Here is a 17,613-nt window from a genome sequence, read left to right as displayed (position 1 = left end):
CCCCCAACCCCACAATGAGACAGAATACAACACCCTCAGTGTTTCTCCATCTGCCCGTAGAACACATATTTGATCAATAATTAATATTTTTGTTGACACACGGTGAGTGGTGTGTGCGTGTCTGTGTGTGTTTTCTGCTTAGCTGGTGTCAAAATGTGCATGTACTTGCTGTGATTGGCAGCTGTCAGCCGTGATGTGCAAGATGCACGGCTGGTGTGAGATGGGGAGTAGTACAGTTGGTTTCAGCCAGGTGAAACGTGGATGTCCTGTTGGCCTTCTCCAGCCACTGACATCTTCAACACTAAGGCCCCTGTGTGCTGTAGCATGTCAGAGAGAATGTGGTGGAGAAACGCACCACATGTCCAAAATATCGTAGTTAACCTTTCTTCACAATACAAGTGATGCACCGAAGTAACGGCTTGTTTGACACAAAAGCTTGTCAGTGGTACCCAAGCGTGACCTAGTACCATAGACTTCCAGTCATCAGGATAGCATCCAAGTCACACAATGAGATTGGAAGCACCATGACACTGAAGACTTGGACCTTTGTCCTAGTGTTGAGGTATTGGCTTCGCCAAACACCTCTTTCCAGTGACCTCATGACTCCCTATGGCATCATGAAGGAATAAAAACACACTTGTTCATGAAATATCTTAGTCAGTAATTGTCCAATTACTTTTGTTCCCTTAGAAAAATGGGGATCACATAGAAAAAATGCTAAAATTCCTCCACCATTAACTCAATTTGGACATAATCGCACTCAAATTAAATCGGACAGTCAATGCGAGGAACACAAATTTATTATTTTCTTTCAACTGTGCTAGAACAGGGGTTTTCAAAGTGTGGGAGAGTAAGCCCCCATCACACAACAAATGAATAGCTGCTTCCCCACCGACACACATACACACAATTTCAATATCTTTGTGTGTTTCTTTTAATTCTTTTACGCATCTTAAACACATTTTTAAAGTATTTGTGTGTTTTTAAGGAACTGTCTATGCATTTACACATTTTACAGTCTTTGTAAACATTTTAAACGTTTTTAAAGAACTTTTTATTCTTTCACACATTTTACATCCTTTTCAAACATTTTAAACATGTTTTTAAAGAACTTTCTATACTTTCACACATTTTACATCCTTTAAAAACATGTTTAAAATGTTTGAAAAGAACTTTCTATACTTTCACACATTTTACATCCTTTTCAAACATTTTAAACGTTTTTAAAGAACTTTCTATTCTTTCACACATTTTACATCCTTTTCAAACATTTTAAACATGTTTTTAAAGAACTTTCTATACTTTCACACATTTTACATCCTTTTCAAACATTTTAAACATGTTTTTAAAGAACTTTCTATTTTTATCTTTTGTCATTTTAAACATTGTTTTTTTTTAACATTAAAACATCTCTGTGTGTTTTTAAACGTCTTTGGCACAACTAACACATTTTAACATAGATAATAACGGATGAGTATTGATAAGATTTTATCGATATCGATGCCATTATTTATTCCACTTATTGATCCGATTCCTTATTGATTCCCTTATCAATACCTCCTGTGAATTTTCTGTGTACTAAAAGTAGGCTTTACAGGTTTTCTATGTCAGTAACATTTTTTTGAGTGTTAAAGTAAATAAATCTGAAATTGCTCACTGGATCCTTGATCTCTGGACATAAATAAAAATAAACAAAATCTGTAGTTTTTCTCAAAAGCATTTCTTTCCAGACATTAATGGCATGAATGTCACTCCGTACTTCTGAGCTGAGCTCAGCCGACTACGCTGCATGTCAGCGTCAATGTAATTCATAAAGAACGCAGAACGTGTCATTTTGGGAGGAAAAAATGTTTTAGCCTGTTGTCTGTGTTACAATATTTGGAAAGAGGTGTCATTTGATTTAAACAGGGATTCGCTTTGAAGTTATTAATTCCGATCGGACTCTGTTTCGGCAGAGAGCGGCGCAGTGTTTGGAGCTGTGCAAATGGAATGGAGGACGGTTCTCATTTCTTACCTGCGACAAGACAAGAGTCCCAGTTAGTGACTTTAATCTGCACAAAAGTGACTTACGATTGACATTTTTAAATGGCTTTGAGAGGGGTTAAGAAGCGGACTTGTCGCTTCTGAAAAGCATCGAAGCAATGAACCAATGAAGCAGTGGATCAGAGCAGTGCTTTGTTGTTTCAGCCGTTACAGAAGCGGTTGATTAGAGACCCACTGCAAGGTCTGCAATCAACGTAGAAAAATGATTATTTTCCAGATAAAACACCATCAAAAACAACGGCTGAATCGCTCTGAAAGACCGATAAGGGAATCATTAAGCAAAAAGGCTGTTGATGTCGGTGGATCGAATCATTTCTTAATGATTCTCGAAAAGAACCAGTTCATGATACCCAACCCTTGCACCCCCCTGAAGAACTCTGGTGCCCCCCAAGGGGGACGCGCCTCACAGTTTGAAAACCACTGAGCTTGAAGGCTAAAAATAAGCATTTGGAAAATCTTTGTTTTCATTTTTGAGCATCACTATTTTGAGGTTACATTCTTTCTTTTTATGTATTTGATTATGTCCACTTTTTAGCGTAGTACATTTTATTGTCTGCAGACCTGGTGTGTGTCTCGGATGACAGCTTTTAGCTTTCTGCTGCTTACCCCTGGAAGAAAGGAGGAAAAGAGCAGCAAAAAATGAGAGAGAGAGAGACGTGACTCATTCACATTATCTTCTGAAGTGGAAATCCTGAAACTTGACTGACTCTCGCTTACACACACACACACACACACACACACACACACACACACACACACACACACACACATTCAGGGGGAGCCCAGAAGCTGATTTGGAGTTCCACCATGCGTGATGTGCTTTGAGCAGCAGCCAGTGATGGACTTTGCAGTCTCAGATTTTTGCTCCGAGGCACAAAGCGTATTTTAACGTCTGTCCTTAACTGTACTCTGGGAATTTTCTCCCAGCCATTGCCATATGGTGGCATATTTGTGAAGGGCTTTTTACCTTTTTGAGCTTTGTGAATCATCTTTGGAGGCCTGGCTTATGGTTCCTTAGGGAGATTCAGATGAAGAGTATCACCTGTATGATCTGACATGCAGGAGCCTCAGTGTTGGAGGAAGGTCCAAGGGGAGGCCCACATTTCAATTGGTTGCAAAAGATGATTACTTTCAAGAGGTGAAGATGGCCCTGTCGTCTCTATGTGTGGTTGCCATCCAGAACCCAAAGCGGTTGCATGATGTGGTGGATACGGCACCAGCGCATGGTCCCAGATTTGACCTCACCCGCTTGAGTATGATTATATTTTTCACCTCATACACATATTATCCACTGTCATTGGTGTCATCTGGATGGCATTCCCATTAGGATTCACCCAACAGGATTTGATTGTGTACAGTGGGAAAACTAGAGGGAGGTGATGGTCTAGTGGTTAAAGCGTTGAGACCAGGGTCCTTGGGCAAGGTCCTTAATCCCCTAGTTGCTCCCGGTGTGTAGTGAGCGCCTTGTATGGCAGCACCCTGACATCGGGGTGAATGTGAATCATTATTGTAAAGCACTTTGAGCATCTGATGCAGGTGGAAAAGTGCTATATAAAGACATTTAAAACTGTTGATTTTTCTGATAATTCTATTCCAGTATGAATTGGAACAGTTTTATCCATGCCTAAATCTGTCAGTACATTATATACCCTGTCCCATGTAGGTAGTAAATAGATGGCTAAACATCGTCCATCTGCTCCGGGTTGTTAATGCAGTAACTCTAGTATAATAAACATGACCATCCTGTGCATCTCCAAATTGAAAGGGCATATAATGAGGACAGACTGATTAAAATCTGGTGAACCTTGATGCACCACATAATTGTTTTTGCTTATGTACTTTCCCAGAGATTTGATGATGGAAGTTAGCAGGTGTGATGTGATCGTCAGTGGTTCCTTAGCTCAAATAACACTGTCATACCTCCACGCCACCTGACGGAAAGGATTTTGTATAAATGTGACTGAAGCAGACACTTCTTCCTTTTCTCTCTCTCTCTCTCTCTCTCTCTCTCAACAACACTTTCTTTTTTTCCCCCCCCCCCAAAAAAAAAAAAAACATCCATGGTCCTTAGCTTGTGGCCACAGTGCCTCACTGAACAATAGTTACTATCTCATACAGCTATAATAATATTAATAACAAGGATTAAATCAGAGTAAGTATTAAAGTATTCCTTCATAAAAGGGACATTTGGTAACTGTGTTAGCGAGTTGCTGCATTTTTGACACTGAGGTACCTGACAGGTTGGACTGACAGCAAGATGGAATGCCAGTGCTTTTCCTTTAGTGACAGCTTGAGACTGAGACGGGGTTAAAGTGCCAGCATGATGTTGATAAATTAAGAATTTGACACAAGAGAAGAAGAGGTACAGATACGACAGAACGGGAGCCCCCAAAATCCCCCAGCTACAGGTCGAGAGGCTGATACAAACAGGTTCACAGCTCCTCCTGTCAGTGATGGTTTCAGTCTGTTTGTCAGGCGTATCAAAACTCTCAACACTGCCTGTGGCTGAAAGGTTAAGGCCCTGGTGCCCACCATTCTAAAAGACAGCAACTGGATAGATAAATGAATGAGTGAGTCCATCCTGTCCAGTTTAACACGCTAACTCGAAAACAAATGCGATAGTCTTATAACTCGCATGTAATAAGACAACCACAACTTGATTTTGCTCAGGCAAAGACTTGAGGTGCAACAGATCACAAAACTCATGGTTTAGATCAGATCACCTTTTTGTCACAGATTGGATCACTTTTTATAGGGATCAGCATGTCCATCTGTCTTCGCTTGTATAGCATGATATCTCAAGAACAACTTGACCAATTTCACTCATATTTAGCGTAAGGGGATCGCCGACACTTTGTATTACTGATTTGAAGGGATATGATGAGTTTGTTTGGATTAGCAAAATAAAGAGGAGACAAATAACTGCTTTGCGAGTGTAGTGCAGCAGCTAAGAGAATATTTAGAGCAAAATCATGCAAATGGTGATACAAGCACCAAAATTGGCACAAATACTCCTTAGATATTACTCTTTTGAACAAACCAAATGACCACTTGAATTTTCAATAGGCGGCCAGGTAGGGGTCAATTGAAGAATTACACAGGGGTCAAAATTATAAATGCTCAAATCATTTTGAAAACTATACCACATTATTTGTCTGATCATAAATATTCCAGAAAGGTATAGTTTGGACTATCTATGACTGAATGTTCTGGAGTTATGGGGTAAAAACAGCAAAAATGGTGACAAAGGTCACTTTCAGTTTGTACAAGGGTCAAAAGTTTAAGTTGCTCCAATTTTGGTAAAACATCATGCAAATTATTAGTTGAGTTAACAGGGTTTTAAAAAGGAATAGTTTGGACCATGTATCATGCTTAGTTATCATGTTACGGGGTAACATATGTCACATGTCATAGAATCCAATGGACGTTGACCTTGTTTGACCTTTACTTGGGAGACCAAACATTCAACACAATCAAAACTATTCCATTTATTAATCCTATTAGCTCAACCAATAATTTGCATCACTTGTTACCAAAATTGAAGGAACTTTAACTTTTGACCCCTGTACAAACTGAAACCGACCTTTGTCACCATTTTTGCTGTTTTTACCCCATAACTCCTGATCATTCAGTCATAGATAGTCCAAACTATACTTTTTTGGAATCTTTATGATCAGACAAATAATGTGGTGTAGCTTTCAAAATGATTTGAGCATTTTTAATTTTGACCCCCGTGTAATTCTTCAATTGACCCCTACCTGGCCGCTTATTGAAAATTCAAGTGGCCAGTCGGTTTGTTCAAAAGAGTAATATCTAAAGAGTATTTGTACCAACTTTAGTGCTTGTATCACCATTTGCACGATTGTTTCAGTTATCTGCTGCACTAGTGGAACACCACTCGGGCAAAGTCGTCTGTATTTTTTTTTTTTTTTTTGTCTGCTCACATGAATTTTTCACGTTTTTAAATAAGTACCACCAGACCTAGGCTTTGGAATTGAGCAAAACTGGCAAATAAGCTGATTTCAAACTATGTGTAACTTCAACCACACCTGCTCCTAATTACCATGATGCATATGATGATGATATTTCCCAGCGATAGCCACAGCCATGTCCAGCAGGTGGCAGAGACGTATGCTAGATATTTATCAAACAAAGCAAACTTACTAGTTAATCAAATTTAAATCAGTTTATCCACATTGTATGACTTTCTAATTTATTAAATATTAATAATAGCTATGCTTTGAGTTATTGTTGTTGTGTGGGCCGCTGAAGAGGAGGTACTGCTGGCCCACTACCACCAGAGGGCGCCCTGCTTGGAGTGCGGGCTCCAAGCACGAGAGGGCGCCAGACCCAGAGGAAGTGACAGCTGTCACTCATTACTCCAGCTGTCACTCATCTACACCACCATATAAGTCGGACTGCAACTCCACCTCCCCGCCGAGAAATCGACTACCAGTACTAAGGTAATTTCTCTGCTGAATTTAAACTGTGACTTACGTCTGATCTGTTTGCAGCCGTTGTCCTGTGGTGCCCTTTCAACTGGGTTGGCGGTCAGTGAGAGAAGCGACGTCTTCGCCTCTCACTCCATCCAGATAAGTGGTTACAGGAGCTGCTAGTGTGTTCCTAGGTTGGAGGTGGAGGTGCTTCCTCCCAACTGTGTTTGGACTGTTAATTACTGAGTGTGCGGACTCACACTCACACATCATCTTTCTGTTTTCTGCCAGCAGTACCAGGGTCGACAGCCGAAGACAGAGGCCACCTGGGGACTCGGGACTTGGCGGCTCCGGTGTTCTTCAGGCCGTTGGTGGTGGAGGCCGTGTGGGACGCGGCTTCTCTCTCATCGGGCGTCTTCTATCTTTGAGCCTGCCCACACGTCACCTGGTGTTTATTGACTGTGAAAATTAAGACACGTTTCGTTGTGTAATATCACAACATTAAATTGTTACCTTTTGGCTTACTCATTGTCCGTTCATTTGCGCCCCCTGTTGTGGGTCCGTGTTACGACACCTTCCCAACAGGATTTCTCGGCCAATCGTCATGGACTCCGAGGGGCGTCAACTCCAGCTTGAACGGCCAATGGAAGAGCCAGGAGCGCAGGCGTCAGCGGGAGGCGGGTTGAGTGAGCTGCAGCAGATCTTAACCGCCTTCAAGGCCCGGTTAGAATTAGTGACCGAGCAGAGTGTCCTCCTTAATCGGAGGGTGGAGGCTCTCACCGCCAGGGTGGAAGCGCGCGATCAGGGCGCCGCTGCAGCCACTCCTCTGGCTGGTCCTGGGCCCGTATCAGACGTTCCACTGGTCGTTCAACGAACCCCCCCACCGTCCCCTGAAGCATACATAAGCCCTCCGGAACCGTACGGGGGCTGTGTCGAGACGTGCGCGGACTTCCTCATGCAGTGTTCGCTCGTCTTTTCACAGCGCCCCGTCATGTATGCATCAGACGCTAGCCGGGTGGCTTATGTTATTAATTTGCTTCGAGGACAGGCACGCGCATGGGCTACGGCGCTTTGGGAGCAGAATTCACGGCTCCTAACGTCTTATACTGGGTTCATACGGGAATTCAAACAAGTGTTTGATCACCCCAACAGAGGCGAGACCGCTTCGAACGTGCTGCTGTCGATGAGACAGGGGCGCCGTAGCGCAGCCGAGTATGCAGTCGACTTCCGCATCGCGGCAGCGAGGTCCGGCTGGAATAACGTTGCGCTCCGCGCCGCCTTTGTAAATGGACTGTCCCCGGTCCTTAAGGAGCACCTACTGGCCAAGGATGAACCGCGGGAATTCGACGGGCTGATCGATTTGGTTATACGTTTAGACAACCGTTTGAATGAGCATCGTCGGGAGCAGGCCGGGGGGCGTGACCGGGCACGAGCCGTCCCTCCCCCTTCCGGTTCCGACAAGGTGACGTCGTCCCCACGCTTCACTGCCAGAGAGCTCCGTGTGGCTACGGCTCCCCCTGCTGAGGAGGCTAGGGACACGAGCAGGGCCAAATTAAGATCAAAAATCAGACAAAGGAGGCTGGCCCGCGGGGAGTGTTTTGTCTGCGGCTCTTGCGAGCACATGCAGAAGGACTGCCCTAAAACGGTCAATCTACAACGCCCGTCCTTAGAAACTGGGCTAAGGGTGGGTCATAACACGCACGTGGGAAAACCCCGCAAATCAGCACGAATCCCAGTAACAATCCTTTGTGGGGATTTAACCCTTCATGCCCCAGCACTGATAGACACAGGGTCTGAAGGGAATCTGCTGGACAGCAGATGGGTAAAGGAAGTAGGGCTCCCTCTGGTGGCTCTGCCGGCACCATTGCAGGTGCGAGCACTAGATGGCACCCTGCTTCCATTAATCACACATCAGACACAACCAGTGACTTTGGTTGTGTCTGGGAATCACAGGGAGGAGATAGTGTTCCATGTAACACCTTCTACCTCCCGAGTGATTTTGGGCTTTCCATGGATGGTGAAGCACAATCCCCGGATTGATTGGCCGTCTGGGGTTGTGACGCAGTGGAGCGAAACCTGCCACCGGGAGTGCTTAGGATCCTCGGTTCCTCCCGGCACCACGGCTAATGAGGAGGTCAAAGTTCCCCCCAATCTATCGGCGGTGCCAAGGGAGTACCACGATCTTGCTGACGTTTTCAGCAAAGATCTGGCACTCACTCTTCCCCCGCACCGACCGTATGATTGTGCCATCGATTTGGTCCCGGGCGCTGAGTACCCGTCCAGTAGGTTGTACAATCTCTCACGTCCGGAACGCGAATCAATGGAGACCTACATCCGGGACTCCTTAGCTGCCGGGCTGATCCGGAACTCCACCTCCCCGATGGGTGCTGGTTTCTTTTTTGTGGGCAAGAAAGACGGCGGACTCCGTCCATGCATTGATTACAGAGGGCTGAACGAGATCACGGTTCGCAACCGATACCCGTTACCTCTGTTGGATTCAGTGTTCACGCCCCTGCATGGAGCCCGAATTTTCACAAAATTGGATCTTAGAAACGCGTACCACCTGGTTCGGGTCCGGAAGGGAGACGAATGGAAGACGGCATTCAACACCCCGTTAGGTCATTTTGAGTACCTGGTCATGCCGTTCGGCCTCACTAACGCCCCCGCGACGTTCCAAGCTTTGGTAAATGACGTCTTGCGGGACTTCCTGCATCGGTTCGTCTTCGTATATCTGGACGATATACTCATCTTTTCCCCGGACCCTGAGACCCATGTCCAGCATGTACGTCAGGTCCTACTGCGGTTGTTGGAGAACCGGCTGTTTGTGAAGGGCGAGAAGTGCGAGTTCCACCGCACTTCTTTGTCCTTCCTGGGGTTCATCATCTCCTCCAACTCCGTCGCCCCTGATCCGGCTAAGGTTGCGGCGGTGAGAGATTGGCCCCAACCGATAAGCCGCAGGAAACTACAGCAGTTCCTAGGTTTTGCAAATTTCTACAGGAGGTTTATTAAAGGTTACAGTCAGGTAGTTAGCCCCCTGACTGCCCTGACCTCCACCAAGGTCCCCTTCGCCTGGTCGGATCGGTGCGAAGCCGCGTTCCAGGAGTTGAAACGTCGGTTCTCGACTGCACCAGTTCTGGTGCAGCCTGATCCTGATCGCCAGTACATAGTAGAAGTGGACGCCTCTGACTCGGGGATAGGAGCCGTGCTGTCCCAGAGCGTGGAGGCTGATAAAGTCCTCCATCCTTGTGCCTTTTATTCCCGCAGGTTGACCCCAGCTGAACGGAACTATGACGTCGGCAATCGGGAACTTCTTGCGGTGAAGGAGGCTCTTGAAGAGTGGAGACACCTGCTGGAGGGGGCATCGTTGCCCTTCACGGTTTTCACGGACCATCGGAACCTGGAGTACATCCGGACCGCCAAGCGGCTGAACCCCAGGCAAGCCCGCTGGTCTCTGTTCTTCGGGCGCTTTGACTTCCAAATCACGTATCGCCCCGGGACCAAGAACCAAAAACCAGATGCATTGTCCCGGGTGCACGAAGAAGAAGCCAAAGCGGGGCTGTCGAACCCCACCGAGACCATCATCCCCGAGTCCACTGTCGTGGCCACCCTCACCTGGGACGTGGAGAAGACCGTCCGGGAGGCCCTGACAAGGAGCCCGGACCCGGGAACTGGCCCCAAGAACAGACTGTACGTCCCACCAGAGGCAAGAGCTGCCGTATTGGACTTCTGTCACGGGTCCAAGCTCTCCTGTCATCCCGGGGTCCCCTGGTCTCACATCGGCCTGGACTTCATCACGGGCCTCCCGCCGTCCCAGGGCAACACCGTTATTCTCACGATAGTGGACCGGTTCTCCAAGGCGGCCCACTTCGTGGCCCTCCCGAAGCTCCCGACAGCCCAGGAGACGGCAGACCTCCTGGTCCACCACGTCATGCGGCTGCATGGGATACCATCGGACATCGTATCAGATCGTGGTCCCCAGTTCTCTTCGCAGGTGTGGAAGAGTTTCTGTAAGGAGCTGGGGGCCACCGTGAGTCTCTCGTCCGGGTACCACCCCCAGACCAACGGCCAGGCAGAGCGGGCTAACCAGGAGTTGGAGCAGGCCCTTCGCTGCGTCACCTCCGCGCACCCGGCGGCCTGGAGTCACCATCTGGCCTGGATCGAGTATGCCCATAACAGCCAAGTCTCGTCTGCTACCGGCCTCTCCCCTTTTGAGGCATGTTTGGGGTTCCAGCCCCCATTGTTCCCGCTGGTGGAGGGAGAGGTCGGTGTGCCCTCGGTCCAGGCCCACCTCAGGAGGTGCCGCCGGGTGTGGCGGACCGCCCGCTCTGCCCTGTTAAAGGCCCGGACGAGGGCCAAGACCCATGCGGACCGCCGACGTTCCCCGGCCCCCACGTACCAGCCCGGGCAGGAGGTGTGGCTGTCGACAAAGGACATCCCCCTCTGTGTGGACTCACCCAAATTAAAGGACAGGTACATCGGACCATTCCCCATCCTCAAGATCATCAACCCGGCCGCAGTGAAGCGCCGACTCCCGGCTTCACTGCGGATCCACCCTGTCTTCCACGTGTCCCGTATTAAGCCACACCACTCCTCGCCCCTCTGTGCACCTGGACCTCCGCCGCCTCCTGCCCGGCTCATCGACGGGGAGCCTGCTTGGACGGTCCGCAGGCTCCTGGACGTCCGTCGTAAGGGCCGGGGGTTCCAATATCTGGTGGACTGGGAGGGGTATGGACCTGAAGAACGCTCCTGGGTGAAGAGGAGCTTCATCCTGGACCCGGCCCTCCTGGCCGATTTCTACAGACGACACCCGGACAAGCCTGGTCGGGCGCCAGGAGGCGCCCGTTGAGGGGGGGGTCCTGTTGTGTGGGCCGCTGAAGAGGAGGTACTGCTGGCCCACTACCACCAGAGGGCGCCCTGCTTGGAGTGCGGGCTCCAAGCACGAGAGGGCGCCAGACCCAGAGGAAGTGACAGTTGTCACTCATTACTCCAGCTGTCACTCATCTACACCACCATATAAGTCGGACTGCAACTCCACCTCCCCGCCGAGAAATCGACTACCAGTACTAAGGTAATTTCTCTGCTGAATTTAAACTGTGACTTACGTCTGATCTGTTTGCAGCCGTTGTCCTGTGGTGCCCTTTCAACTGGGTTGGCGGTCAGTGAGAGAAGCGACGTCTTCGCCTCTCACTCCATCCAGATAAGTGGTTACAGGAGCTGCTAGTGTGTTCCTAGGTTGGAGGTGGAGGTGCTTCCTCCCAACTGTGTTTGGACTGTTAATTACTGAGTGTGCGGACTCACACTCACACATCATCTTTCTGTTTTCTGCCAGCAGTACCAGGGTCGACAGCCGAAGACAGAGGCCACCTGGGGACTCGGGACTTGGCGGCTCCGGTGTTCTTCAGGCCGTTGGTGGTGGAGGCCGTGTGGGACGCGGCTTCTCTCTCGTCGGGCGTCTTCTATCTTCGAGCCTGCCCACACGTCACCTGGTGTTTATTGACTGTGAAAATTAAGACACGTTTCGTTGTGTAATATCACAACATTAAATTGTTACCTTTTGGCTTACTCATTGTCCGTTCATTTGCGCCCCCTGTTGTGGGTCCGTGTTACGACACCTTCCCAACAATTGTGTTAACAAAGTGGGGGGACGAATTCAGTGACTCACAGTGTTTTTATAGGGTGCATGCCTAGGCTTTTCCAAAGTCAAGCAAAGTGTGGTTTTTGGCTGAAAGCATTGATTCTCATATCTCAGTGTTAACATCATGCATGAAATGAGGATGCATAAAAATTGGAAGAGTTTAAATATAAATCGAAACCACTCTGTGGTTCGTTATGTAACTCAAAAATAGGGTGGTTGGTTCCTTAGCTGTTAGGTAAGCACTTAAAAAAAAAAAAAAACTTGTAGGAGAACTCAGAAAATGTTTGCACTCGTACTTGTTTGCTGTTTTATTTGAGAACTTACAAATCCTTTTTAGTGTTCAGCACTGTATATTTCTGAGTTTGAAGAATGCTCTCTGCCGTGTGCACATGCTGCTGATTTTATGAGAACAATTAAAAAATGTAAAATCCAATCACTGGTGCAATGACAGTCCTGATGCAGACTTATAGAGTAGCTCACTGCGTCATTTCATTCCAGACCAGATAAAACATGTTGTGGACTTGCAATATTCTACTTGTTTGTGCAGCTTTTACCTGATGGAGGGTGGTTTTAATTTCACTTCTGCAATTTTAACAGCTCTCAACATGGTTTTCATTTAAAAAAAAAACAGTAATAAATGAATATTGTTTCCTGCATAATTTCAATGATGGTACACTTAAATTATGAGCAGCATTCGTGCACAGCCTTCCATATTCTGGCTCAGTGTTTTTGATAGATTTTTATTTTTGGTCTCTTTACACCTTTTCAATACTGGAACACTGTAAACAGAGCGTGACTAATATTTGGGCATGTGGCACACAGAGAGCATAAACAGTCCTTAGTGTTAAAATGCACATAAACACACTCGCTCCATCTAGATGATGAATGTTTTTGGTCGCACCCGGAACGCTGTGGTTTTAACTCCCACTTTTCATGTTTGTCTTTCTACAGAAACTTGCTGGACAGAGATACCTTCTCCAAATCTGACCCAAGTAAGTTAAACTCTCTCTTTGTGTGTTACCTCCAATACCTCAAGTGTATGTTTCCTTTTGACTGCTAAGGAACCTTCCAGTTTTCCATCCACAGACCTGCTGTATACCAAGTTAAGAAAATGTAGACATGTTGTAGTTATTCTGTATTAAATCACCCAGTTTGACTAAAACTTTCAAGGTCACCTTCTCAGACTCACTTGGAAAAACAAACTGCACGCCTGATCACATATGTGATTGAACTGTGATCTCACTTATTGACTGGCCACATTATATAGTATATATATCAAGTGTCCAGATCTGATCTCTGTGTCTGTGTGGCAGTTCTCATTTTCTGTCTTTTCTAAATCAGTGGTTATAGTAATGCCAGAGTACCTGCAGGACATGTGAGCAGAGCATGGATCAGAATATTTGAAACAAGCTCATGCACCACACACTGAAGCATGGCTGACACAGAATACATGTGTGTGTACTATTAAGCCTGAAACACAGTGTAAGCTTTGAGTTGGATACACGCGACACTTTTAACAACTAACGTCACTGCTCATTTTTTTTCCATATTATTTGTCTTTGATAATGATTTACTCCACACTGTCCACCTTCGGTGACCTTTTTTGGATTTGCTTTTCAGTGGAGAGAAGTCCACCTTCACTCAGTAAAAGTCCTACCGCATAATTGTTCCATCCACCCGCTAAACCAGCTGATTCTAATTGGATCAGCTAGTCAAGCAGTTAGATGAGCTTATCACTGAAATCTGTAGGACTTTTACTCAGTGAAGCAGTGGTTTTCCATCTCTGTTGATTCTACAGATTATATGGGGCTTTTGTGTGTGCGTGTGAGCACGAGTCCCCCCTCCACTGGCTCATTTAGCTGAATAACATGTCCCTGTAAGCACACCCCATGTCAAACATTTTATCTTTTTTATTCGGAGACAGCAGTGTGCCATTTTATTGGAGCAGGGGAAAAAAATTTATCATAGGAGGGAGTGATAAATGTGAATAAATGGCAAATGGACTGCATTTATATACCGCTTTTCCATCTGCATCAGACGCTCAAAGCGCTTTACAATTATGCCTCACATTCACCCCGATATCAGGGTGCTGCCATACAAGGCACTCATTACACTCCGGGAGCAATATTATTGCCCAAGGCCAAGGCCCTTAGTGATTTTCCAGTCACGCAGGGATTTGAACCCATGATCTTCTGGACTCAAGCCCAACACCTTAACCATTAGACCATCACCTCCCTCTGATAATGGGTGGAGTGGTCTGCAGTGACTGTGAGCGAGGGGGGTGGGCATCAAAAGTAGTTTGAATCACATTTCAAATCAAACACAAATGAGGGTTGAAACGGAACTGGGAAAAAGTACCTAATTTCATACGACTTTTGACCGTTCAAACTTGCAACATGAAATCTGATTCTAATCAGATATGCACATAAATTGGACTTTTACTGTCAAAGCTCTGCATACCATATCAAAGGAGCTAGAAATGAAAGACTTATTGAGGAAAATGCATAAAATTAGTTTAAGATTTCAAGGGCTGTTGTTTCAAAACAACGGATTATATGCCTTGAATTTTTACTTTTTTTTTTTTTTTTTAGGTGTATCTGAGAGGGTGGCCTGGGGCCCTCTGTGTGTTTATCTTGTCATGTCATAAATAGCACGATTATAAAGAAATAAACATTCTTATTTGAATTTAAAAATGAGGCTTGTTATTTTTAACAAGTATGTCACTTACTAGTATTAAAAAAGTCATTAAAATCTTAAAAGCAAAAAAAAAAAAGCAAAAAATCACCTTACTTGTCGACCAAGATATTGTTGCTATTCAACCCAGAGAGATTTTTGATAAGTGTTAAGAGATTTTGCTTGTCTATTAATGCACAAATATGCACTGATGGCACCCTTTATCTGTTAAGAAAATCAAAAGCTTGTGTACTTTTTTATTTGTTTATTTTTTGAGAATAGTCCCATTTGGGGAAATTGCGTAATAGTCTGAAATGATGTGTTCAGCGTGAAGAGGAGATTTATTTCCATTTGGGCTTCCCAAATAAAATGATCATTTGATGTTGCTTTGTTGTTTTTGGGTCGTCCTTTTCATGGATGGAGATTTGGGGGATTTTTTTGTTAATTTATCCTACAACAAAACACCTTCATAGCATTCCTAAAATGAGTATCCCCTGGCTACAAACTAAAAAGACTTGGTTCGTGATGGCTGTCGGTTTTATTAACCAGTTTTGAGACACAATATAAATAGATAAACAGGGGAACATTTCCCAGTGATGCAATGGAGGGAAAAGACATTTTACATCCGTCATTACAACGGCTCCAACTATAACACACACAGCTAAGAGCTTTGGAAGTTGCACGTAATTGTATCTGGCATTAATGGTTTGTTAATCTGTTCTCCGCAGTTTGTGTTCTCTACACTCAAGGCATTGGCAACAAGGAATGGAGAGAGGTAAGAACTAAAGATAACACCCTTATTCCACAGGACGGTGTTCTATTATGATCGCCCATGCTCCAAATAAAGTGCAAAACCGGGTTGAAACGGCTTATTCCAGCTTGCCTCCTAACACGCTGGCTTTTAAAATGCGGACCTGCAACCTGCCCGAAAACAAAAGTGAGTTGCTGCGCAACAAACGCTTCTTCTGCTTCAAATTTTTGGAGCACAATCGATGTAGAAGTTTTTTGTTGATTAATTTCCCAGAATTTGGATTGGAAACATTATTGTGTACCAATGTTACTTTCTCAATTTTGCGTTGTGTTCTAAATTTATGTTGAGTTCGCCTTTATGTTCATGATTTATTCTATATATTTATATGTCAACATAATGTATGTTCTTTGCAATATCATTATTTATTTTTTAGTTTTTTTTACAGGACTGTTAGGGATGGTTAGGTTATTAGGGATTAGGTTTTTTTTCCTTATCCCTGATCTGATCAACGTGCTTGAATTGCTAATTGTAATCCTTTCTCTTTAAGTATTTTAGTGTTTGTTTTTCTGGATGAGTAACAACTTATTTAACAAAACACTCAAACATTCATTTTTTTATATGGCCATCAGGTATTGCGAAGATTTTGCGTGAGGCATGTAGAGATTAATCAATACGAATCGGTACCTAGATACAAACGTGCGAGATGCGAGTGTATCGATTCATTCATTGTGCATCGATTGAATTGACGGGTGAAATCGTGATGCATCGCTCGCTACGTGCTTTCATTGTTTCCGTGAAGGCTCTCAGTTGTCCAGGTGGTTTCCATAGTAGAGAAGCTTGACTCTTCGACTGGACTGGGTTGACTCCTGTCCTGACTCTTGTAGAGAAGAACTAAGAGTCAAGACAGAAGTCAGATTACCAGAGCAAGAAATTTAGCTGAGGAAGCTTCTGCGATTAGAAACGAAATGTCCTCGTGTCAAGCAACCCAGTCCAGTTGAAGATTCAAGCTTCTCTACTACGTGCTTGCATCCATTTTTTGTTTTTTTTTTCTGAGGCACATTGAATGCACCATCCCTGCTTCGCGTTTTGTTTTGAACATGAAAGCCGGAGAGCACATTTCTACCACAACAAAATGGAAAGTGGTTGGAGAGTTTTGATGCACCTAAAACATTTAAATTAGGCGTTTGGAGATACTTTGGGTGTTTTGAAAAGATGGGAAACTTCACAAGACACAAGTTGTTTGTAAAAAATGCCGTGCCGCTAAACCTCCAGCAAAACTCGGGTGAGAAAAGTATCTCAAATTACTTTTGCCTAGGCAGTACTCTGTCAATGAGTGACTCACTTTAAGTCACTCATTGAGAGTGATGTTGTCTTACTGTTTACTATTTAAGTTCTTACAGTGGGATGAAGCAGGTTCCACATATGAGGGAACTGATTCCTGTTCCGTAATGTTGAATCTGGTCAATTTGCTGCTTATAATCAGTGATGCCGGTAACGCGTTACTTAACGCGTTACTCTAATCTGACCACTTTTTTTTAGTAACGAGTAATCTAACGCGTTAATCTTTCCAAAACAGTAATCAGATTAAAGTTACTTCTCCATGTCACTGTGCGTTACTATTATTTTGCATTGTGGGTTGATAGCAGCATTAAACTTGGTCTGTGGGCAGGAGGTTGGGGTTCGACTGAACTGCCCACTTTCAGCGAGCTGTGAGCTTTTCATCCACGGTTTTTTGCAGCTGCTCGACTCGTCCTCACATCTTAAAGCACGGTGATCAGCACACTTGCACTGAGCAGGTGAGACATTTTTATACTTTTTTCCCTCCTTTATTTAGAATTCTGGGCTGCTCCGTATCGTCTCGTTAAAAACAGCTGATCCTCCGCGACGCGTCAACAACTAACACTATTTTCCACTCAAATGCACCTAAACTCTCTTTCTGAGGACCACATGATGTGAAAACGCAATAAAACTTTCTTACCTGTAAATCTGGTCCTGTTTTCTGCATAAATAAATGTTATCCATTCTTTGTGCTCAAACGCCAAAGCAGGGGCGAATCCAGATGGAATGGGGCGTGGGGC

The 17,613-nt window shown here is 45.1% G+C and overlaps 1 protein-coding gene across 2 annotated transcripts in view; it reads left to right on the top strand.

The window, feature by feature from the left end:
* The window catches only part of LOC117503858 (copine-8), a 141,759-nt gene that overhangs the window by 36,168 nt on the left and 87,978 nt on the right, over positions 1-17,613 (top strand). For both annotated transcript variants that reach the window (XR_004558686.1, XM_034163134.1), the window contains exons 2-3: positions 13,063-13,103; positions 15,513-15,559. Coding sequence is in view for 1 of the 2 variants with exons in the window: in XM_034163134.1 (XP_034019025.1) it covers positions 13,063-13,103; positions 15,513-15,559 (88 nt within the window). In the remaining variant the exon portion in view is untranslated. The remainder of the gene's footprint in view (positions 1-13,062; positions 13,104-15,512; positions 15,560-17,613) is intronic.

This window comes from Thalassophryne amazonica, chromosome 22, assembly GCF_902500255.1.
Source record: "Thalassophryne amazonica chromosome 22, fThaAma1.1, whole genome shotgun sequence".
In the NCBI taxonomy this organism is placed as follows: domain Eukaryota; kingdom Metazoa; phylum Chordata; class Actinopteri; order Batrachoidiformes; family Batrachoididae; genus Thalassophryne; species Thalassophryne amazonica.
The sequence above is the reverse complement of the archived record's forward strand: the minus strand, read 5'-3'. Positions and strand labels throughout refer to the sequence as shown.